The sequence below is a fragment of the Nothobranchius furzeri genome, chromosome 13 (genome assembly GCF_043380555.1).
Source record: "Nothobranchius furzeri strain GRZ-AD chromosome 13, NfurGRZ-RIMD1, whole genome shotgun sequence".
In the NCBI taxonomy this organism is placed as follows: Eukaryota; Metazoa; Chordata; class Actinopteri; order Cyprinodontiformes; family Nothobranchiidae; genus Nothobranchius; species Nothobranchius furzeri.
In genome coordinates, this window is record NC_091753.1 from 61415857 (window position 1) to 61440040 (window position 24184).

The 24184-nt window shown below is 44.5% G+C and overlaps 1 protein-coding gene across 3 annotated transcripts in view; it reads left to right on the top strand.

Annotated features, from left to right (window-relative positions):
• nf1a (neurofibromin 1a) overlaps positions 1-24184 on the top strand; it is a 226240-nt gene that overhangs the window by 57496 nt on the left and 144560 nt on the right. For all 3 annotated transcript variants that reach the window (XM_070543730.1, XM_070543732.1, XM_070543731.1), the window contains exons 4-15: positions 378-568; positions 2637-2743; positions 6301-6368; positions 6458-6533; positions 6858-7015; positions 7163-7336; positions 17089-17217; positions 17376-17450; positions 17539-17670; positions 19596-19733; positions 23104-23211; positions 23378-23457. In XM_070543730.1, the coding sequence (XP_070399831.1) occupies positions 378-568; positions 2637-2743; positions 6301-6368; positions 6458-6533; positions 6858-7015; positions 7163-7336; positions 17089-17217; positions 17376-17450; positions 17539-17670; positions 19596-19733; positions 23104-23211; positions 23378-23457 (1436 nt within the window). The remainder of the gene's footprint in view (positions 1-377; positions 569-2636; positions 2744-6300; positions 6369-6457; positions 6534-6857; positions 7016-7162; positions 7337-17088; positions 17218-17375; positions 17451-17538; positions 17671-19595; positions 19734-23103; positions 23212-23377; positions 23458-24184) is intronic.

Here is a 24184-nt window from a genome sequence, read left to right on the forward strand (position 1 = left end):
TAAGTGTCCCCATTTCTGGGTTTTGTTGCATTGAAAAGTAGAAATTTCCCTGATTTAAAACATTTCTTTGTGACTAGTGGCTTCACAACTAGAATATTTGTTGAGTAAGATTTGACCCCTCAGATGTCTTCCTCCCATCCATATGAAGACAAGACGCTTTACAATAAGAACAAACAAGCTGATGTAAAAGGACTTGATTTCCATCGGTTGGGCTTTTCAGCTCCCAGAAGCTTACTCAGTGAAAAATGAACAGGAGTTTTGTTAAAGATTACCTAATTGATGTTTTTGACCCATAGTTGCTTCACGGTTTCAGCTGGAGTGATCAAATGAAAGGAAGGAAAACTGAGGCTGTTGTCCTTTATGCCCTTCCCCATCAGCAATCAAAAGACTGCTTACGTCTGGACGAGACCATGTTGGTGAAACAGCTGCTGCCAGAGATTTGCCATTTCATCCACACATATCGAGAGGTCCACCAGCACGCCGCTGAACTTCGAGCTTCAGCTTCAGCCGTCCTCTTCTCCTTGAGCTGCAACAACTTCAATGCTGTCTTCAGCCGCATCTCCACCAGGTTAGCCCTCTACCAATCCTGTTATTTAGAGTAGTAGTGTCCACCTCTTGTCCTCCGGGGCCACTATCCTGCATGTTTTAGCTGTTTCCCTGCTCCTGTTCAACAGGTCAGAAAGGTTTGCAGAAGCCTACTGACCAGGTGTGATGAAGCAGAGAAACCTCTAATATATGCAGGATTGTAGCCCTCTAGCACCAGGATTGGACACCACTAATCTGGAGACTTCACTGAGGTGTTGTTGCCAGGGCAGCTTCAAGCCTGTGCTTGAAGACTGACTTCCATCCTCACCTGAATGAACCTCACCGCTCCATTCCTCCCATTGCTGCTTGTCATGTGACGGGGTCTCACTCACACACAGCACAACCTCACGTTTACAGCAATACTTCTTAGAGTAACATGTGTTAAAGTAAACAACGAGAGTTAAATGTAACACCTGTGGTAGGATTTGTGTGGCTAAATATGAAATTTAAAAAAAAGCACCTCATCACTGATGCAAAAGAAAAGCAGATGCGAGTCTTCAACCTTCCTCCTCTACTGCAACACTGGGAGGGAGATAGCTAGCTTGTTTTACCTTTTATTTATAATGTTTAGGGTTAGGGTTCTCCGTGCTCCGTCCCGCTGCGCTCCTCTGTGAGAGCGGTGGGGGTGTTGCACACGTTCCGCAGCTGTTTCTCATCAGTATCAGCTGATGGAGGGGTCTAGTTTCGTTTTAGGGATGCAACGATACAGATACTTGGATCTGAGTACTCGCTGATACTGATTACCAATACCGATGCTTCTACCTCACAAAAAATGCAATGATTTGGAATACAGATTTAATTTTCTTCTCTACTTTCAACAGGAAAAGACTGTGAGGTAGATAAAAAGTAAAATATATGAATGGAAATCATCTCAAAACTAAAATATTATGTGAACAGAAATGACAAGTTTCAGTGAAGCCATTTTCAAGCAATTGCATTGGTATTGGTTCCTGGTATCGGTTAATTTTTACCAATACTGATACGGGTATTGTTATTGGTATCGGTGCTGATACCGATACCAGTATCGTATCGGTGCATCCCTTGTTTCGTTGCATCATTTTTGTCAGCGGACACGGTAGGGTTGGGGAGGGGGGCGGGGCATGACGCTTAGCCTAGCGGGTGGGCAAGCAAAGCCTGGCGGGCCGCCAGGCTTATAAAGCGCTGGGGGAAACCCTGAAAGTGACATTTTAAAGGACAGGTAACAAAAACTATCGTTCAAGTACCTGTACCGGCAACCATCTTTAAAGTAACCACAAAATCTAAAGGTTCCCTAGTCTAGAAATCTAGACGGAAAGTATCTGAAACACATTGCTTTGCTCTAACCACACTCCATAGGAGCGTCAGCAGGTCTGCCATTGGCCCGATCAGTATTGTGTTATGCCAATCACAGCGCTCTATTGGCTTGATGAGCGGGATGATGCAATGGAGCGGAACAACAAAGATGCTAGCTGCTTTGGCATCAACTTTGAACAATTTAGACTTGGACTTTTCTGTGGGTCAAGAGCAGATAGAGGTATTAAATTCCTTTATTTAGAAAAAGGATGTATTTGCGTCTCAAGAGTATGGCAGATTGTCCCATTGACTGACATCCATAGTGGTGAGTACATCAAATGTTTTGTTGTCCAATAGCATGCAGAGACAGTTTGAAAGACAACTGTAGATTCCGCCCCACAACGGAGTTCTGTCTATGGGTCGTGGCCAGACTATATATTTGCGTATATCTATAGGATGCCTTGCCAGGCTAAAGGTACCCATTCTTACTTTATCAGGGGGTCATTCAAAGAAATCTAAGCTGCTGTTTGGTACTTGAGCACAAACGGTCAGATCCATCCCCCTGCAGCTTGGAACAGCTGAAAGGTGCCCTCTCGGCATGGGGATTGTGGGTAACCCTTCTCCAGCCAACACCTGTTAAAGTTGTTTCACATCCCTCCACGTCACACATAAGCTCTGGCTGCTTTCCTACCAGTGAGACTTAAACATTGCCCGGACTTCATGTCTCCACATCTTCGAGTCCCTTCAGGGTAAAAGAATGACTGTTTGTGTCTCTTTAGGTTGCAGGAGCTGACGGTGTGCTCGGAGGACAACGTGGATGTCCATGACATAGAGCTGATGCAGTACATAAACGTAGACTGCTCCAAACTCAAGAGGCTACTTCAAGGTTTGGTTCTACTGCATGTTCTCTAAAGCCGGGCGTACACTGTGCGACTTTTTCACTTTTTTGAGCCGATTTTCCACTTGTGCGAGAATCCACAAGATCGGGGCGAGTTTTGCACTGAGCGTCGTGTAGTGTACAGGGGGTTATGAGAGGCGATTAACACCACATGACCAGCTACCAATCTGCAAGCGTGAGCTCGCATGGACTTCTGGAGTGCTTAATATTTTGCTCCTTCCTCGTGAGGGTTGAAGCGGCGCAGCGAGCGGCGCAGCGAGCGGCTGCGACCCAAAAAGTTCCAGAGCCGCTCGCCCGCTATTTCCCTAATACCACACGTTGTTCTTCTTTATTTCTACACGTTTTTTTTTTTACACACGATGACAAGGATTGTCAAGAAAGCGTGTTTGTCGTGTTCATGTCAAATTAAACTGTTCACAAAACACAGATTTACTTTCTTTATTTCGTTTTCCTCATCCAACCCCCATAATTCTTCTTCCGGCTCTTGCCGCTTTTTTCTCCTCGCCCTCCCCTGCTCCTCCCAAGGCTCTCTGTCCTGTCTGCCAGTGCACTGCGCATCGCTGCATTTTTTCTGGAAACTGGAAATTATTAAACATGATCTGGTCAGTTGGTCTCTCAACGCGACTAACAAAATCTTTTCAACAATAAGAACGGGAGAAGGGGCTCCTGGGTGCCCCTCTGGGACAGAGCCAGCTGGTCATATCATGGACTCCTGGAAACAGTGGAACCTGATATGCCTCTCTCAACTGTCTGTAGAGGATTCTGAAGAAGTTTGGATATTTGTCATTTTGGTGTCGGGATTCCTGCTGTTTGGCCTGAGCGGTTACCTGGCATACTGGAAAATTACCGAGCTTTCGAGGAATATTGGCTCAATCCCGGAGCTCAGGGATGGAATGCATCGTGCTGTAAACTCACAAACTCCTATAATTGTCGAGATTAGTTGTAAACTTGGAACTTTGGCTGAGATTCAGGCTCTGGCACAGAAGGTGGATTCGATCAAGGAGATAGCTGACGGATCAGCACGGATCAGAATAGATTAATTACGCCATTATTGGACCTGGATGGGTTGAAGACCAACAGAACTCTAAGGCAAAGAGGAAATGATCTCTGTCTGTACCCAAAACAATATAAACCCTCTTGATCTATTACGGTAGCGCGACTCGTGTTGCGAATGACCACAGTCACCAATTCTTGTCATGTATGTATGTATGTTTGATCTTGGAATTGTGTGTTCTGAAACAATTGAATTTCCCTCTGGGATTATAAAAGTATTTTTGAATTTGAATTTGAAATCCTTGTTTGTCCTCCTGCAGCACTCCCGAAGGACAACAGGCAAAACAAGACAAAAAGTCTAACATGTTGTGTAAAGATTAATTGAGAACTATGAAATTTGGTACACTAATGTAGTGCCTTGGGACCTACAAAAAAGTCTCTTGAAGCCAAGGTCAATGTCGCTCAGGAAGTCGGCCATTTTGGTCCAAGTACTCGATTTTGTGGTTTTCGCACGTCGTTTGGAAAGTGATGCCCCATCGCCTTTTCACCAATCGCCTTCAAACTTCTGCTATAGACTCTTAAGACGTAGGGGGAAACAATTCAACCATCTGATTTTTCAAAAGTTGAAAGATGTGGGCGTGGCTAAGCCTCAAACTTTGACCTTTCACCATTACATTACTTGATGTAATAACTCCCATGTGCATTAATCAGATCTATATCAAACTTTGTCTGTGTGATCATTGACCACATCTCAAGACAGTGACAATGTGGACAGCTGACATCACCTAAGCCCCGCCCCCTGACAACAGGAAGTTTATTGTTTTATGGTGAAATGCCCATATTTATCCCCTCTAATTTAGTCAACATGACACTAAGGTCATACACTGACTTCATGATGCTGTAATGACCATTCAGATCTGATAGCTTTCCAGAAAGGAAGGGGGCTTTGATGCCACGGCAAATCCTGGTGTGACACAGTGGCCTTACGTTTGACTGTAACTTCCACAAACAGCCTCCGATCTGCACGAGACTGAACATGGCAATCACCAATCATGCCCTTTAGCCAACGAGGCACAAACGGTTGGTGAATGTTGTATAACCACAGCGCCCCCTCACTGGGGATCGAGAAGACATAGCAGGCACACACACACACACACACACACACACACACACACACACACACACACACACACACACACACACACACACACACACACACACACACACGTAGTGTTTCTATGGTTACATTGTGATTTCTTAGTAAATATTCTATTTGGTGAGAGATAAACTTTATTGTATTTATCCTAGTGGATCTATAATTAAACGGGTAAACTAGTAGTAGCACATCCAACGTCAAAGAGAGTCAAGTGTTATTATCAGGAGAGGTTGAATGATTAAACGTTAGCAACTGTAACGTGATGGAGGTGCTGTGCCACCGACGGTTATTTACCCTGATGTAAATTAGATGTAAATTAACTTCATTACACACAGCTCAGCAGAACATCGTTGTAGCTTCTTCTTGGGAGAAAAACACATGAGAAAAAATAAAGTTAACAGCTGAAATAGCAGGAAATAATACAGTTAAAGAGCAAATTGTAGAAGAACTCATGCTATGGCAGATGAGGGAGAAGCAGACAGGGAGGGATGGGTTAGCAGACCTGCCAAAAAGAAGAGGGTCCATGTGTCTCAGAAGTTTTTGTCCAAACATCAAGAACAGTGGCCATGCTTGCGATAAACAACCTCACCATGCGTTTTGCATAATCTGCAATTATGATGTGGACATAAGCCACCAGGGAGCTGCAGGTAATTAATAAAGTAGCCCTGGTGATGTGTGCATATGTGCTTTAAGCCAATTTTATATTACGTTTTTGAGAACAGAAACACCTATTGCAATTTACTAAATAAATAATTACCATTAAATACATATGTTTTTTTATTAAATTATTATTATTTATTATTATTTTTTATTAAATTATTGAAATAATTTAATGCAAGTAACTTGTATGAGCACAAATATTATATAAGGAAACTTTAGAGTTTTACTGTTAATATTAAAATACATGACACTTTAAAGTCAGGTCAAACTGTAAAAATGTCTATAACTTTACTAGTCAAAATAAGAACTATGAACAACTGTGTGTGTGTGCGTGTGCGTGTGTGTGTGTGTGTGTGTGTGTAAAATTTTCCATCCAGTGAATGGGGAGATTACAGCGTGAAAAACAATGGAGTTGCAAAAGTCAGCGAAAAAACTCTGCAGAGATGGTGCTCAAAAATTTTTGACACGGTTGGCAGGTCTGGATATTAATGAGTATCGTCAGCATAACAGTGGAAGTTTATCCCATGCTGTCTAATGATTTTACCATTTGGATCCAGCTGAGTGTCAAGCAGGAAGGCATTGGGTCCCTATTTTAAAGTTTGTGGTATGACCCGACTGGGATTTGAACTTTGCTCTCTCAGTCCCCTGGTGGACACTCTACCTCTAGGCCACTCAGAAGGTGATCGTCTGGACCATCAGCAGGAATTGTCTGTAATGCTGCTTGTTTCCTTTTCAGAAACTGTTTTGAAATTCAGGGCCCTAAAGAAACCAGCACAGCTCGCTGTCATCAACAGTTTAGAAAAGGTACAACCTGAAAATGTCGCTGTATCCATGTTAATGATCAGTACTGATTAGGAAGCTTGAAACATCTTTATGCTTTTTGGTCATTGCAGGTGTTTTGGAACTGGGTGGAAAATTACCCCGATGAGTTCACAAAGCTGTACCAGAGTCCACAGACAGATGTGGCAGGTATGAAAGACACCTGTTTACACTCTGAGAGCTCAGAAGTGTACAGTGCATCCAGAAAGGAGGGTTACAGAAAAGGTGCTGCTGGAAAAGGAAATGTGTTTAAAAAGCTAACATTTTTAGTGTTGATGACTAGTTGTTGAGGTGCAGCTCTTTTGACCTCCTCAGTGACGTTAGTCCAGTTTCTGTCCAATAGAGTTTAGACCCATTTTGAGTAATTGTACTGTCTGTTTGTGCAAGTATTTAAACCGTTACTGTAATGTTGATGTCACTACCTGTGTGTGTGTGTGTGTGTGTGTGTGTGTGTGTGTGTGTTGCCGTGCACAGAAGCTGCCGAGAAGCTGTTTGATCTGGTGGACAGTTTTGCAGAAAGTGCCAAGAGGAAGGCAGCAGTGTGGCCTCTGCAGATCATTCTGCTCATACTTTGTCCAGAGATCACACACACAATCTCTAAAGACACGGTGGAAGACAGCAAAGCCAACAAGGTGGGCATAACACACACACACACACACACACACACACACACACACACACACACACACACACACACACACACACACACACACACACACACACACACACACACACACAGTCAGAGTATTCACACTCTCCTGACTCTGCTGTGTCCACAGAAACTTTTTTTGGATAACTTGAGGAAAGCTTTAGCTGGGCAGGGTGGGAACAAGCAGCTGATGGAGAGTGCTGCCATCGCTTGTGTCAAGCTTTGTAAAGCTTCTACCTACATCAACTGGGAGGATCATTCAACCATCTTTCTCCTGGTCCAGTCCATCGTCATGGATCTCAAGGTGTGCTGCTTTACTAGAAAACACATTGTTCTGTTCCCTTTGCAGCCTTTTAGAATACAGGTGCTGGCCAGTAAATTAGAATATCATCAAAAGGTTGAAAATATTTCAGTAATTCCATTCAAAACGTGAAACTTGTACATTATATTCATGCAATGCACACAGACCAATGTATTTCCGATGTTTATTACGTTTAATTTTGATATTTATAGGTGACAACCAATGAAAACATCAAATCTGGTATCTCAGAAAATTAGAATATTCTAAAGGCCAATGAAAAAATGTTTGTTTCTCTAATGTTGGCCAACTGAAAAGAATGAACATGAAAAGAATGTGCATGTATAGCACTCAATACTTAGTCGGGGCTCCTTTTGCCTCAATAACTGCAGTAATGCGGCGTGGCATGGACTCGATCAGTCTGTGGCACTGCTCAGGTGTTATGAGAGCCCAGGTTGCTCTGATAGTCGTCTTCAGCTCCTCTGCATTGTTGGGTCTAGCGTATTGCATCCTCCGCTTCACAATACCCCATAGATTTTCTATGGGGTTAAGGTCAGGCGAGTTTGCTGGCCAATCAAGGACAGGGATACCATGGTCCTTGAACCAGGTGCTGGTGGTTTTGGCACTGTGTGCAGGTGCCAAGTCCTGTTGAAAGGTGAAGTCTGCATCCCCATAAAGTTGGTCAGCAGCAGGAAGCATGAAGTGCTCTAAAACTTCCTGGTAGACGGCTGCATTGACCCTGGACCTCAGGAAACAGAGTGGGCCAACACCGGCAGATGACATGGCACCCCACACCATCACTGACGGTGGAAACTTTACACTGGACCTCATGCAACGTGGATTCTGTGCTTCTCCGCTCTTCCTCCAGACTCTGGGTCCTTGATTTCCAAAGGAAATGCAGAACTTGCTTTCATCAGAAAACATAACTTTGGACCACTCAGCATCAGTCCAGTCCTTTTTGTCCTTGGCCCAGGCGAGACGCTTCTTGCGCTGTTTCATGTTCAAGAGTGGCTTGACACACGGAATGCGACACCTGAATCCCATGTCTTTCATGAGTCCCCTCGTGGTGGTTCTTGAAGCGCTGACTCCAGCTGCAGTCCACTCTTTGTGGATCTCCCCCACATTTTTGAATGGGTTTGTCGTCACAATTCTCTGCAGGGTGCGGTTATCCCTAGAGCTTGTACACTTTTTTCTACCACATTTTTTCCGTCCCTTCGCCTGTCTGTTAATGTGCTTGGACACAGAGCTCTGCGAACAGCCAGCTTCTTTAGCAATCACCTTTTGTGTCTTGCCCTCCTTGTGCAAGGTGTCAATGATTGTCTTTTGGACAGCTGTTAAGTCAGAAGTCTTCCCCATGATTGTGGTGCCTTCAAAACAAGACTGAGGGACCTTTTAAAGGCCTTTGCAGGTGTTCTGAGTAAATCAGCTGATTAGAGTGGCAGCAGGTGTCTTCTATATTCAGCCTTTTCAGAATATTCAAATTTTTTGAGATACCAAATTTGGAGTTTTCATTAGTTGTCACTTATGAATATCAAATTTAAATGTAATGAACATTGGAAATACATTGGTCTGTGTGCATTGCATGAATATAATGTACAAGTTTCACGTTTTGAATGGAATTACTGAAATATTTTCAACCTTTTGATGATATTCTAATTTACTGGCCAGCACCTGTAGAACATTAGATCAGTCTTTATGCAGATGATGTTTTACTCTTTCTCCAGAATTCTCAATCCTCTCTCCCATTCAATAGAACTGATAAACTCTTTTTCAAAAGTTTCAGATTACTCTATAAACTGGTTAAAATCCACAGTTCTACCAATTAATTTCTCTTTTGTCAATTTGCTTAATACACAACCTTGGGATTAATATCTCTCCCAAGTTAGCAGATCTAACCAAACTAAACTACATCCCACTTTTAAAGAAAGTGGAAGATGATCTTGCAAGATGGAAATCCTTACCGATATCACTCATGGGGAGGGTTGCTACAATTAAAATGATGGTCTTACCCAGAATGAATTACTTATTTTCAATGATCCCAAACAAACCACCAGCTGACTGGTTTAGATCTCTGGACTCCTCAATTACCAAATTCCTTTGGCAGGATAAACCTCCACGAATTAGCTTAAAAACTAGCCTAGTGAACTAGACCAAATTCTTGCTTTGCTTGTTATTTAGACTGGCTTGCCAGGCTACTTAAAAACACTTCAGAAGACCAAAGACAGAGGAGGACTGGATCTACCCAGCTTTTATCATTATTTCTTAGCCAACAGGCTGCAATATATACCAAGATGGTTGCAAGATAGCCTACTAGATGAGTCCTGGTTAGATATAGAACAGACACTTTGCAATACGATAGAGCTTTCAGACTTACCATTTATTAGCTCAAGCATAAGAAAACATGAAGGCTTCAAAAGTATTAGTATCAGCACCTCTCTGACAGCATGGTGGGAGTATCTTAAAATGACAGAGTCTTCACTAGTACCATGCAGACGCACACCTATCTGGAATAATCCTGACATTTTGCAAAATAGCAAAATGATGAACCTTCCGGACTGGAAAAACAAAGGAATCCTATACCTGGAACACATATATGAAGGATTGGACTTCATCCCATTTAATCAAATAGTCTCCCAATTTGGAATAGATAAGAATAGCTTTTTAGAATATCACCAAATTAAATCTGTAGTCAAACAAAAATTTAAGCTCAATAAAATAGAATTACAAACACCACCAAGGGTATTAGACTTCTATAATCTCAAACCCCCCAAACTACTGTCTAAAGTATATAAGACACTGTCCAGAATAGACGATAGAATAGTAATCCCTATTGAAAAATGGGAGGTGGATCTATCAGTCAGCTTTGACCAGAACTTCTGGTCCCAAACTTGTTTAAAAACTTTTAAAATGATCAGACACCCCAATTTACAATTAATTCAGTACAAAATTCTACACAGAGTACACTATACAGGTCATGGGATGTTCATGATGGGGTTTGTGTCGTCTGACACCTGTACACACCGCACAAACAACGTTCCTGACAATTACAATCATGCACTGTGGTCCTGTCCACCTGTCCAGGAATTTTGGGGTAGAGTATGTGAGGATCTGTCAAAATGTCTGAAATGTCATATCCCAACCACCCCCTCTCTTTGTTTACTGGGAAACCTGGACGATGTCTCGATTGAAACATCTTTGGTTCACGTGGTTCTGACTGCCATATGCATCGCTAAGAAAACTATCCTCTTGAATTGGAAAAATAGAGAAACTCTCTGCATCAACCAGTATAGAAATCTTTTGTTAGATCATATTACACTTGATATAGCCTCTGCTTCCACTTCAGATGAATCTCTCTGGGCTCCTTTGATCGGTTCCATCACATAGCGAGGGTGGGGTGCCGTTGATGTTGTCCTGCGGGATGGTGTGGGTGATGGGGTGGAGGGTCTGAGTTTGGAGTATCCGGACGTTCCCTGAGGGTGGGTTCACTGGGGTTGTCAGGGGCTGGGGAGCTGCTGCCCCCCTCTGGAGGTGCTTGGGTTGCCTCAGGGGGTGAACTACTGGCAGTTGTGAGTGGGGCCCCTTGAGGGTCTTAGCGGTAGCCATGGGTTTTTGCCTGGCAGCTGCATTGCCCCTGAGTAGGTCTGGATGGGGGCCTGGGGGCTTGGGGTGTGGGGGTGGCCGGCCCCATGTGGGGATCTGAGCGGGGCCTTGGGGGTCGGGTCCTGACATGTATAGCTGTTTTTACAGGACCATAGCGCTTGCAAAATTGGATTTGCCGCGGCTTCCTGGGGAGGATAAAGGTATTTTATAAGATCAGACCGTGGCGGTAATGTGGCGCATTCGTGGCAATTTTATAAAAGATTAGGTGATGGCAGCATAAAGGGGGTATGGGGGCGGTCTCTGCGCTGCCGCAGACTTTCGTTTATCTTGGACCTAACTTTCTTTTTATTGTGATTGAAGCCTTGATCGTTACGTTTTTTTTTAACAAGCAGCTCCTAAAGGTGTCTGTCCCCATCAGTCCCTGTGCAGTCTCTGGTGATCTGAGCTTCAGCTCTAACAGAGAGGCTCATGGAGCGCTGCGGTGCTCCAGTTTGCCATCTCAGTTGATTTTGTTCAAAAAGCAAACCTTACTGCCTGTGTTTACTTTCATTTTCAATACATTTGCCAGCCGGAGCTCAGCAATAACTCCCCACGTCATCATGACATCTGCCTCTGTTGCGCCAGGACGCATACGACAGACCATTACCGCAATATTACTACCAAGCGAGGTGGAACGAATGCCGCAAAATTTGCGCAACGCCATGCCGCCATGGCGCGTTTATAGACATACCATTGCGGTAATATTACGCCGATTTGCCAACATGGTGTGTCTTATAAAAGAGGCTTATGCTGCCGGGAAGAAGGCGGGAATATATCGCGGCAGTGCCTGGCCCAGGCTCAGGGGCCTCGGGTAGACCTTGGTTCCTCTGCTGTCCCACCATGGGTTAGGGGGATGTCCGGGAGGGGGAGGACCCAACCTTACCTGGAAGTCCTATGTCATATATATTCTGGAAGCTGTGCAGATACAGGGATGGGAGTAGATATTCTGCAGGGGTGGGGCTACGTTGGTTCCCTCGGACTCTTTGGAGCTTTGCGATGCTGCTGCTTTGGGCCCAGGCAAGATGGGCTGGGGTCTCCATGCCCTGGGTGGCCTTTTGGCAACGGAGGTGCCTATTGGGGCCACTGGGGGAGCTGGCTCCCTGGAGAGCCTAGGCCAACCAGCCATTCCTCCCCATCCCTACACATTTCTCTCCTCCTGCTCCCAGACATCATCACAAAAACATGCACATTGGACCTTGGGGGGTGGACAAGTCAGGGGGTGCGGGTATGGACCCCATTTCCGCATTCCTGTGGCAACTTGCCCCCCAATTTTATTTGCACATTAAGCACTTCCACCAACGACATTCCATGCAAACACAAACTTAGGGCCATGGGAGTGAGCACATACAATGGCATTTGGCAGGGGGATCTTTCAGCCTCATCCCAAGTGCCGGTGCCCACTTCCAATTTTAAACTCCACTTAGACACAGAGGGGGTGGTGTGGTGGCATCCGCTAGCGTAGGCCAGACGATGTCTGCACTGCTCTCTTACCACAGCCATGGAATACACTTAATCAACACGCACCAACACAGTATTGGAGTAGGCGGAGGGAGACCAGGGGTCTTAGCACTCCTCTGTTGTCGCTTGGCTTCTCAGGGCTGGTGGCTAGGAGGTGGATCTGGCCGTCTGGTTGGGGTCTGGGGTGGTGGGTCGCTTTGCTCGGAGTTGAGCGGGGGAGCCTTCTCATCAGCACCCCAGCAGAAAGGGTCGAACTCTGGGAACCGGTGATGGTTGTACCCTTTATGCAGCAGTACCTGGACCAGAATGAATAGGGTGTGTATGGGGAGCATGAGTGGGTGTCTGTCGTGCGTTTTTGTAAGTCCTAGGTTGTATGTGTATGTGTGAGCATGAGGGAGGGAGTGTGTGACTGTTTGTGTATGACTGTATATGTCAGGTGGGGCCTTTGACTCCTCCCCTCTCCTGGGACTTATTTTGCTGCTACACATCTTTGCCTCCCCTCCCTCTGCCACACTTGGTGTGGAGTGTGGTGCCTTGGTCTGTCTGAGTGTTCGTGGCTCCCGGGTCAGGGTGTTTAAGATTTTTGGCGTCTGCCTGATTAATCCCGGTGGCTGCCCGGTGGGATCCGAGTCCCTGGGCTCTGTTGGGTCCCCGGGGAGGCTTGTTGCCCCTGGGTCCTGGGTCGCTGGGTTCCGGGCTCGGCCGGCTTGGGAATGGAAAGCTGTGGGCGGGCCTGTAGGCTTGCTGCTGATATCCCCCGGGACTCTGCTGGCTGATAGTTGTGGTCCCCGGGGGCAATCCTCTGCGCCTCTTGAGGGGGCCAGGGGCATTTCTGATCGTAGTCTCCCTGGGGTCCCTGTGTTCTGGGGCAGCTCCTGGATATCTGAGACTTGGAGCTCCTTCCATCTCCTACACATCTTTGGGGACAGATCTGTGGCCCCTCACACTCTATTGAATGCTCCTGTAGAGAATATGCAAGCACAATGCATATCAGAAATCAGAAAACAATTCACAAACTAGGAACTTGCTTTGGTACTAATGTGCTACATATAACATGAACACACAATAAGAATAAAAATAGAATAAAACTTTCAGCTATAAAAATGGCAGGTAATGGTAACATGGCCGATAACGTGACGATGTGTCGAGTACAGAAGACCAGCATGGTTGCGTGTTTATAATCTATTCAATTCAAGCTATTGTATAAGCTATATACAAGCGTGGGTACGCGCACTGGTGCTCACATGGTGCCCTCATAAGTATGGACTTGGGCACGTTCAACACATGTCTTAAGGCTGTGGTTGGCACTAAATGCACTGTGATTTATTATCGTTTGATTGGTCAGTAAAACAATGTTGATTTTATATTTCCTCATCAAGTTGAAGCAGTGATAGCTGGCTCTTGTTGTATTGTGTGTTGTTTTTTTCTTTCTGCAGGGCTAGAAGTCTCTTCCTCTCTCTTTCTCTGTCTCCGTTCAGAGGTGGTTTTACCATTAGGCATAGGTCGGCGGCCGCCTGGGGCCCCCTTGTGTTGGGGGGGCCCCTAGCCCTGACCACCGGCACCCCTCTGTTAATGCCACAATATTCTTATTACCAACCTGTTGCCGCAGACGGGATTGGACATGCGCACTTCTCATTACCATAATTCCTGAACGATTCAAGATATCATTAAAATTCCAAAAGTGCTGAAAAGATTAAAAATGGGGCTTTTCGTGCATATACAATACATTACGGTAGCCACCGGATTCCCTGTCTTGAGCGCAACGAATCACAACACAGATTCAGAGACGTGCTGAGTTTGTCATCCAAAATGCTCCGTTGTATAACTTTTGAATGGCTGGTCAGATTCAAAAGATTCCAACGGTTCCTAAAAGTACATAAAAGCAGGTTTCCAACGATCTATAGCATGAAGCAATCAGAGTTATGGAAAATATCACTACGAGGGGAAATCCTGCTGTACAGCCTGATTGAAACGGACCGCAGCGCCGCGGTGAAAGCGGATAACGGAACGGGGAAGCTGATTAGCATAAAAACCAGCATGAAATTATGGAAATGCCTCAAAGAAAACACGATCTATTAGGTGTCCCAGAAGGCTTATATCTGAAAACCGTGACCCTGAAGGACAGATCTCCGGTGAACCAGCGTATGAATGCTTGTTCAGTCTTTATTTTTTATTTTTTTATTCGAACAACCCTCAATTATTTGCTGATTGTAAGATTCAGCTTCATTCCAGCATTATTTATCTTTTTACAATAAATAATTATTTTTGCTAAAACAAAAGTTTTTGGTGTAGCAGTGCACGGTGTGCAAGAGAAGCACCCCATGGCAGTGTGAGGTGTGCAGGACTCTGCCTGCAGCTGGAGAGAAGCTGCTTCAAGGTCTACCACATCAAATAAAAACGTCTGAAAGTTTACAAAAATAAATGGTCTTAAAAACAGCTAAAAAAGATACCAAGGTTCAAACTTTTTTAAGAATAGATGCATTACAGTTCAAAGTTTAAATTGTTCATTCCAAATTGTTTGCCCAGTAATTTAGAACTTCCTGTTCAGTAATAAATTTAAAAAATTCAAATCCGTTTTTTGCTTTTTTCACTTTTAAGCTGATTTTTTAAAGGCTTTAATAAAAACAAATTCTAAATACAAACACTAAAAGTTGAGGTTGTTCTGAAAAAAGGAGAAGAGTTACACACACTTTGTACTTTTTATTACAATTTTACAGCCATAAGATTAAAAAAATACCAGGCGGCCCTGTTATAATTATGGTCATAAGAGGGTTATTAAGACGGCGATGCACAAACAGGAAGTGATTGGTAGTCATTCCACTCCAATCCAGTTGGTGGCAGTAATGCACCAAATGGTTGTTTGCCAAGTGCCATAAGACCACAAATAAGAAGAAGAAGAGAGGCGGGAGCATTCGTAACAAACCCAGAGTGATAGTCAAACCATTAAGCATGAAATGGAGTTATGCTAGAGGCTCCAATAAGAGAAAGAAGCAGCTTGCTTCATAAAAGCTTTTATTTTCACTTCTGAAAGTGACGTCGTTTTTCGCTGTAAACATCAAAAGGAAGCAGAAAGGAAAGACAACGGAAAATGTTTAAAGGGAGGAAACCATAGACTAAAATGGAAAATAGAAAAAAATAACTAAGGCTAAAGCGCAGGAGCGCTGACAGGAAGAAGAAAGCAGAGCAAATATTGAAAGCGCTCAAAGGGAGAGAAAAACAGGAAAAAGAGGAGGACTAATAAAAGGGAAAATAACTCGTGTCAGAAGAGGGGAGAGTTTCGCAAATCCAGTTAAAGGTCCGATTGTCGAAAATTTAGTGTAAGGGGCCCCATGTCTGTGTTCGCCTTGGGCCCCCAAACTGCTAAATTCACCTCTGTCTCCGTGTCTGGTTGGAATTACAAGCATTAAAACAACAATAAAGTTTTAAGTATCAGGCGTGACATTAAAAGCAGAAGCTTTGATGCTCCACCTGAGAGTAAATCTGTAAGGCTTGTTACCAGCATTCAGACATCAACTCTGCTTGCTTCACAGCCAGACAGGACACGGGGGGGGAGTATCGGATCTGGACTTGTAGCCACATATACTCCAAATCGGAAACAATTTATGTATAATATATGGGCTTATATGGACTATAGGACACTCTTTGGGCTACTCTTAGGCTATGTTCACACTGCAGGCAAAAGTGCATTCAATCTGACCCCCCCCCCCCCCACACACACACACACACACACGGCCCATATCTGATTTTTCTATGACAGTCTGAACAACACAGATCCGATGTTTTCAAATCCGACCCATGTCACTTTCATATGTGGTACAGATTCCTGTACATATCCGATGTTTTTGAAAGCGACTGCAGTCTGAGCGGTCATATTGCATTAAATCCGTCTCCTACCTCACTGAGTCAGTGGATGTGAGCATCGTGTGTTGATGCTCCTGAGGAGAAGCGCTGACAGAAGGATTCAGTAGCCTGTCTGGACATCCTGTTTTAAGTTTTGGGTTAGGGTTAGTAAAAAAGAGCCTGAGAACGGGAGTGGAGGTGCTGCTGGAGCGAAGCGTCTCACCGGTCTCAGTCTCTATGAAAGGGGGGTGTCTCCGTGACAGCGAGGGGGCCTCCATAAATAAACTTAATACTGAAACATTTTCGGTGAATAATAATTCGGGACGACGGAGGGAACAAGGAGTAAATGGTTTACAGTTTTTGAAACCGTTTGCAGACCAAAACGGGAGACAGGACAGGTGTGATCCTGATCCTGTCAGTGAAAGCTTTCACATCACGACTCTGCCTCTCCTGCTTCCGACTCCACTGAGTGAGAATTCTTTTCTTCTGCGCATGTGGGTCGCTGTGGGGCCGTGAAGCGTTCACACTGGAGAGTTTGATGTTGCATTTCAGTTATAATGTGAACAGCAACACAAAGAAAAATCGGATTTACTCAAAAAATCGTAATTGAGCATCGAGGCCTGCAGTGTGACCGTAGCCTTAGTATCGCTCGAGGCAACTGTAATGTGTAATTCAGTTTGAGGGAATGATGCACAACATTTCAAGGGTTTTAGTTGTCCGATTGTTTCTGTCAGGATCTATATATGTTGATCCGTGTGCCAGATTTGATTAGAGAAGAAGTGCTTGAGTGCATGTTCTAAAGTGGGTTCTTGTCGTTTCAGGCTCTGTTGTTCAACCCATCCAAACCATTCTGGAGGGGGACGGGCAGTCAGAACGCTGACGTGGAGCTCATGGTGGACTGCTTCGTCTCGTGTTTCCGCATCAACCCTCACAACAACCAGCACTTTAAGGTAACTAAAGAGTGATGCTAATATTTATTTGTGTTGCTGGAATGTTGATGAAAAGGTGGCTATGTGGCTGGCGATCTGGGAAAGTTGAGTTCAGATTTGCGTGACCTTTTGGGTTGTTGCTCCATTTTTCTCATCCTGCTTTTTTTCCTGTGTCGTAGGTATGTCTGGCCTCCTCGTCCCCGTCGATCTTTCACTTTGTCCTGGTCAACTCGTTGCATAGAATCATCTCCAATGTAAGTGTGCAGAGCATCTTCACAGAATATTTGCCAAACAGGTCCTTGCTGTTAAGTCGCTCACCCCTTTCCGTGTTGCTACTTTCAGTCCCATCTCGACTGGTGGCCTAAGATTGATGCTGTGTACTGTTACTCTGGAGAGCTTCGCTTCATGTTCTCAGACACCCTTAACCGGGTGATTCAAGGCACCGTCCCTCATGCTTCATTACGCATGACATCGGTGAGCTAACAGCAGCCTGCTGCTTTTAACTTCCTTTTCTTTCTAATGTTAAAGCCGCTGTCCGGAGTTTTCCACTTATTATGTATGATTTTTCAGAAATCCGAAACTGTGATGGTCTTATCATGCACTGTGATATCATGTAGGAAATATGTGGTTGTTTTTTGGGCGGGGACTCATAGAGCTCAATGCAATTTGAACTGGGCGCCGGTCAGCACTGACCAATAGCGTTAGACTACCGCTTACGTTCAGACGTTAACCACAGAGCGGGCTCAAGCGTTTAAGGACGTACCTCGGTTGATGCAGGTTGGCGACCTTTCTCATGGAAAAGCAAGTCTTTAAAATCTAAATATATGAAAACACAACATGTGCATAATGACTGTAAAACAACGTGTTGTAGCTCAGTTTCGCTGGCTAGTGGAGTGCGTGCATGAACAAGAGGCGCTGCTTTCGGCCTTAAATACAGAAATGAATGTACATCACGATGTGATACGCTTGTCAGTCACTAGATCAGATAAAATAAATAATCTGGACAGTAATTTTAATATTTGAATTATTAGGTGACTGCTCTTGAAGCAGCTTGTGGTTTTATTTTTGTGGCCAAACTGAAAAAAGATGCCTTTGATCACACCTTTAGGTGTTTGTTTAAAAATCTCAAGTCCAGATTTGGCCGTGACTTATTGCCTCTCTTTAGAAAAACTATAACAGCTGCACCAACCTTTGTTTGTTTTCGATCCTGAAACCACATCCAACACCTTCCTTTGGAGTAGTTGCCTTTGGGTTCCCCCGATAGTGTTCACAATGTGAGGGAAATGCGTCGGTCTGACCCTTAACGGTAATTGGTTAGGATGAGATGCGCCACCGGATGGGTGACATGCCACACTGTAGACCTTGAACCAAACAAACTCTATGACCTTCGGACAGGGCCACTCCACCTCCTGCTTTTCCGGCTCCACATTGGCAGTTCCTCAGCCTCGGACAGAGTGGGACCTCCCAGGCTGAAGCCCAGCTCCTCGTCATCCCTAGGGCCCGGTAGGAGCTGAGACGGGGTAGAGTGTGTTCCAACTCGGCTAACCCTTTCTTATAATCAGTGCGGTCCACCCAGTTGGAAGATGGGTGCTGTGACTAAAAAGCTGTCTTCGTCTGACTCAAACGAAGCTCGTTCCCTAGATTCTGAGAGCCGGGGGGTCCTGCTGTGACTGTATTCAGGGCTTTTGGCCTGGTTCTCATCCCAAGCTGCAAAGCTTAAAAACTGTTGGCAAAAGTAGGAATGCTATAGCACCAACTAGGTTGCACAAGGTTTTGGGTTCTTAGGTGTTCTCAGGGAGGTGAAGAGTAACAACTGGCGTATGACGTGTGGGTAGGTATTTTAATATGAAGGTGGAGCCTGCCTCCTACTGTGACAAGTCACGTGGTCTAGAGGGGTGGTTGAATGTATTCAGTAAAGCCGTACGGGGGCGTCATATCCAATACTATACATTTTCTACTGAGTGAATCACCTGAAAGGGAACTGATGCTTAAACTGACATTCCAGCCATTCGTCTCTGAGGTTTTACATAAGAGCGTCATCTTTGTATGTTTGGCATTGAACGTCCATACAACTCTAAGGGAAGTCAATAATTTACAAGCAAAAAACAACAGTCCTAAAATCAAACCTTGTGGAACTCCAGATTTGTTGTTTTTAAACGCTGATTTTATCTCGCTAGCTTTAACATGCTGATCTGTGTTTAGATATGAAATAGTCCAGTTAATAGCTGTTTAAGGGAATGAAATGCTTTAAATTCAATCAAAAAGGTCTAAGAAAACTGCTCCAACACCTTTTATCTGTAGATCTTATTTTATTTCTGTAAAATAAGCTATAAATAAAGTCAAGATCATTTAAAGCTGTTCCTCTAATCAGCCCTCTGCTGTGTGATGCTCTCCCATAGAGCCTGACATTCATAGGGAAGAAGACCACCAGCCTTAAGTTCAAAGAGAAAGCCACGGACCTCGACACCCGAAGTTACAAGTGCCTCCTACTCGCCCTGGTCAAACTTATCCATGCTGACCCCAAACTCTTGTTGCATGTGAGTTCACCAAAGGCTAAGTAATCAGGGCTCCAAGCCCTATTGTATTATACTTTCATGTCATTTTTCCTCCTATAATAATCCTCCAATAAAAGTACTTGTAGTCAGAAAATGCCTGGAGAAGTCTGGCATGGTACTCTGATAGAAAATACTTACCACTACTCAGATAAAAAAAAATCATATCCTGGAATGATTCTACGTAAACACTAAGAATGTTTTGCTTCATTTGTTGATGAATATTTTTGTATAAAATTACAAAATGTGTTCAGTAATAAATGAAGCAGCAGTTAACCTTTTAGTGGAACTTGGTACATTTCTAGAACAAGCCAACAAAACTGTATGAAGAAGGTTGGAAACAGCTGAAATACAGGTGCTGGCCAGTAAATTAGAATATCATCAAAAGGTTGAAAATATTTCAGTAATTCCATTCAAAACGTGAAACTTGTACATTATATTCATGCAATGCACACAGACCAATGTATTTCCAATGTTCATTACATTTAAATTTGATATTCATAAGTGACAACTAATGAAAACTCCAAATTTTGTATCTCAAAAAATTAGAATATTCTGAAAAGGCTGAATATAGAAGACACCTGCTGCCACTCTAATCAGCTGATTTACTCAAAACACCTGCAAAGGCCTTTAAAAGGTCCCTCAGTCTTGTTTTGAAGGCACCACAATCATGGGGAAGACTTCTGACTTAACAGCTGTCCAAAAGACAATCATTGACACCTTGCACAAGGAGGGCAAGACACAAAAGGTGATTGCTAAAGAAGCTGGCTGTTCGCAGAGCTCTGTGTCCAAGCACATTAACAGACAGGCGAAGGGACGGAAAAAATGTGGTAGAAAAAAGTGTACAAGCTCTAGGGATAACCGCACCCTGCAGAGAATTGTGACGACAAACCCATTCAAAAATGTGGGGGAGATCCACAAAGAGTGGACTGCAGCTGGAGTCAGCGCTTCAAGAACCACCACGAGGAGACTCATGAAAGACATGGGATTCAGGTGTCGCATTCCGTGTGTCAAGCCACTCTTGAACAAGAAACAGCGCAAGAAGCGTCTCGCCTGGGCCAAGGACAAAAAGGACTGGACTGATGCTGAGTGGTCCAAAGTTATGTTTTCTGATGAAAGCAAGTTCTGTATTTCCTTTGGAAATCAAGGACCCAGAGTCTGGAGGAAGAGCGGAGAAGCACAGAATCCACGTTGCATGAGGTCCAGTGTAAAGTTTCCACCGTCAGTGATGGTGTGGGGTGCCATGTCATCTGCCGGTGTTGGCCCACTCTGTTTCCTGAGGTCCAGGGTCAATGCAGCCGTCTACCAGGAAGTTTTAGAGCACTTCATGCTTCCTGCTGCTGACCAACTTTATGGGGATGCAGACTTCACCTTTCAACAGGACTTGGCACCTGCACACAGTGCCAAAACCACCAGCACCTGGTTCAAGGACCATGGTATCCCTGTCCTTGATTGGCCAGCAAACTCGCCTGACCTTAACCCCATAGAAAATCTATGGGGTATTGTGAAGCGGAGGATGCAATACGCTAGACCCAACAATGCAGAGGAGCTGAAGACGACTATCAGAGCAACCTGGGCTCTCATAACACCTGAGCAGTGCCACAGACTGATCGAGTCCATGCCACGCCGCATTACTGCAGTTATTGAGGCAAAAGGAGCCCCGACTAAGTATTGAGTGCTATACATGCACATTCTTTTCATGTTCATTCTTTTCAGTTGGCCAACATTAGAGAAACAAACAATTTTCATTGGCCTTTAGAATATTCTAATTTTCTGAGATACCAGATTTGATGTTTTCATTGGTTGTCACCTATAAATATCAAGATTAAATGTAATAAACATCGGAAATACATTGGTCTGTGTGCATTGCATGAATATAATGTACAAGTTTCACGTTTTGAATGGAATTACTGAAATATTTTCAACCTTTTGATGATATTCTAATTTACTGGCCAGCACCTGTATGTTTCAGAGTTGTCCAGGACATGACCACATTTGCTTGAAGTTAAAGTCCCGCTAGTTGTCACACATACTGGTTTGTGACATTTGTTCTCCGCATATGACCCATCCCCTGGGGGAGCGGTGAGCTGCAGACACGGCTGCGCCCAGGAACCATTAGGTGGTTTACCCCCCCAGCCCAACCCCTTAAAGCTGAGTGCCGAGCTGGGAGGTTTTGGGGGAATCCCAAGGCGTTCCCTGGCCAGGTGAGAGACATAGTCCCTCCAATGTGTCCTTGGTCTCCCTTTAGGCCCCCTCCCGGTTGGACGTGCCCGAAAACCTCACCAGGGAGGTGTCCAGGAGGCATCCTGACCAGATGCCCGAGTCACCTCAACTGGCTTCTCTCGATATGGAGGCGCAGCGGGTCTTCTCCGAGCCCCTCCCATATGACTGAGCTTCTCACTCTATCGCTAAGGGGAGCCCAGCCACCACGCAGAGAAAACTCATTTTGGCCGCTTGTAACTGCGATCTCATTCTTTCGGTCACTACCCAAAGCTCAGCTTTCTCAGTGGCCTAGTGGTAGAGTGTCCGCCTGAGACTGGGAGATCAGGGTTCGATTCCTGGTCGGGTCATACCAAAGACTTTGAAAAAATGGGACCCAATGCCTCCCTGCTTGACACTCAGCATTATGGGGTTGGATTGGGGGGTTAAACCCCAAATGGTTCCTGAGCGTGGCTGTGTCTGCAGCTCACCGCTCCCCCAGGGGATGGGTCAAATGCGGAGAACGAATGTCGCACACACACCTGTGTGTGTGACAACTAATGGGACTCTGGCTTTAACTTTAACTCATGACCATAGGTGAGGGTAGGAACGTAGATCCACCGGTAAATCGAGAGCTTCGCCTTCTGACTCAGCTCTCTCTTCACCACGACAGACCGGTACAACGCCCGCATCACTGCAGATGCAGCACCAATCCACCTATCGATCTCACGCTCCAGCTTTCCCTCACTCGTGAACAAGACCCCGAGATACTTAAACTCCTCCACTTGGGGCAGGACCTCGTCCCTGACCCGGAGAAGGCATTCTACCCTTTTCCGATAGCTGGCTATATTAGATTTCACCTTTAGTTCAGTAAAACAAAAATATTTCATTAGGAGCACCACAGATCATTCACAGAATGGCTCCCTCTTGGCACTGAGAAGCTTTTCATACGTTTACCAAATAGGTGGTGCTGATACATTCAGAAATGCACTGTATTGATTATTTTTCTAGTTAATATTATTATAGATTTGTTTTCCAGAAAGCAAAGTCAGTTTAATAAATATATATTTTTTGGTGAGTGTGGTCAGTGTTTCCTGTCACAGCTCCTGTATTTGAGTTGCTCGTGTGAAGGTTGATTTTTGTGGCTGTGTGATAGAACCCAGTGAAGCAAGCTCCAGAGATGCAGAGCAGCACAGCTGAGCTCATCACTGGCCTGGTGCAACTGGTGCCTCTGAATACCCAGCTCGCACAAGAAGCCATGGAGGTCAGGCCGAACACACAGTGCATGCTCATGATGCCTCAGTTAATAATCCACTTCACCTTCCAGACATTTAGGAAAAGTTGCATCAAAGGCTCACATGTGAGCCCGTGTGGATGTGTTTCTTTCAAATGTAGCCACCTTTTTGTTTCTGCTGCCTTTGAATCTTCAGGCTCTGTTAGTTCTGCACCAGCCCGAGACCATAGAGCTGTGGAATCCCGATGCCCCTATAGAGACGTTTTGGGACATAAGGTACACAACACTCAGACTGGTTACTTTAGGACATTTTGTGACTCTTCTTTCTGCAGCTAGAGTTTTATTTTTATTTATTTTTTGCACTTTATTTGAAACAAAAGAAATGTAAAGAATGCAGTGTAGTGAGAGTTCAAGGTTGGTGAAAAATTGAGCATAATTGCATAAAAACATATTGAAATCCACCATGAGGCCAGCTTCGGTCGAGGAATATAAACACACATTTTGCATGTTTGATTCTTTCATTTAAATCCAAATGCACAAATTTAAATTTGGAATATCTAGATCCGATAGGGTCCAAATTCCGATCATGTGACCGTCAAATCATCCGTATCTGGTGGAAAAGATCCAATATAAACTTTTAAATTCATGCTAAGTTAGAGATTTTCATCTGTGATGACGTGGGCTTGGCTTTCCCCTACATGAATATGCATTGTCTGATGGACAACAAGAACAACGTAACGTCACACCTTCTACGGCACGAGTGAGGTGTTAGCTTGTAGGCTACAGACACATTGTTTGGAGTAAATTTATGAAGTATTTCTCAAAACGGTGGGACATTGGTCAGCTCTCATGCTGCTTCAGCCTACGGCTCTCTCAGGACTACACGTGTCATGGTGCCGAGTAGGTTAAGCAATCCTTTTCTAGTAGAACTACATTTTTTCTGGAAGTTCTCCAAAATTCTCCAAAACTTAAACTGTGATTTTATGAAAAACAGCAGATATCA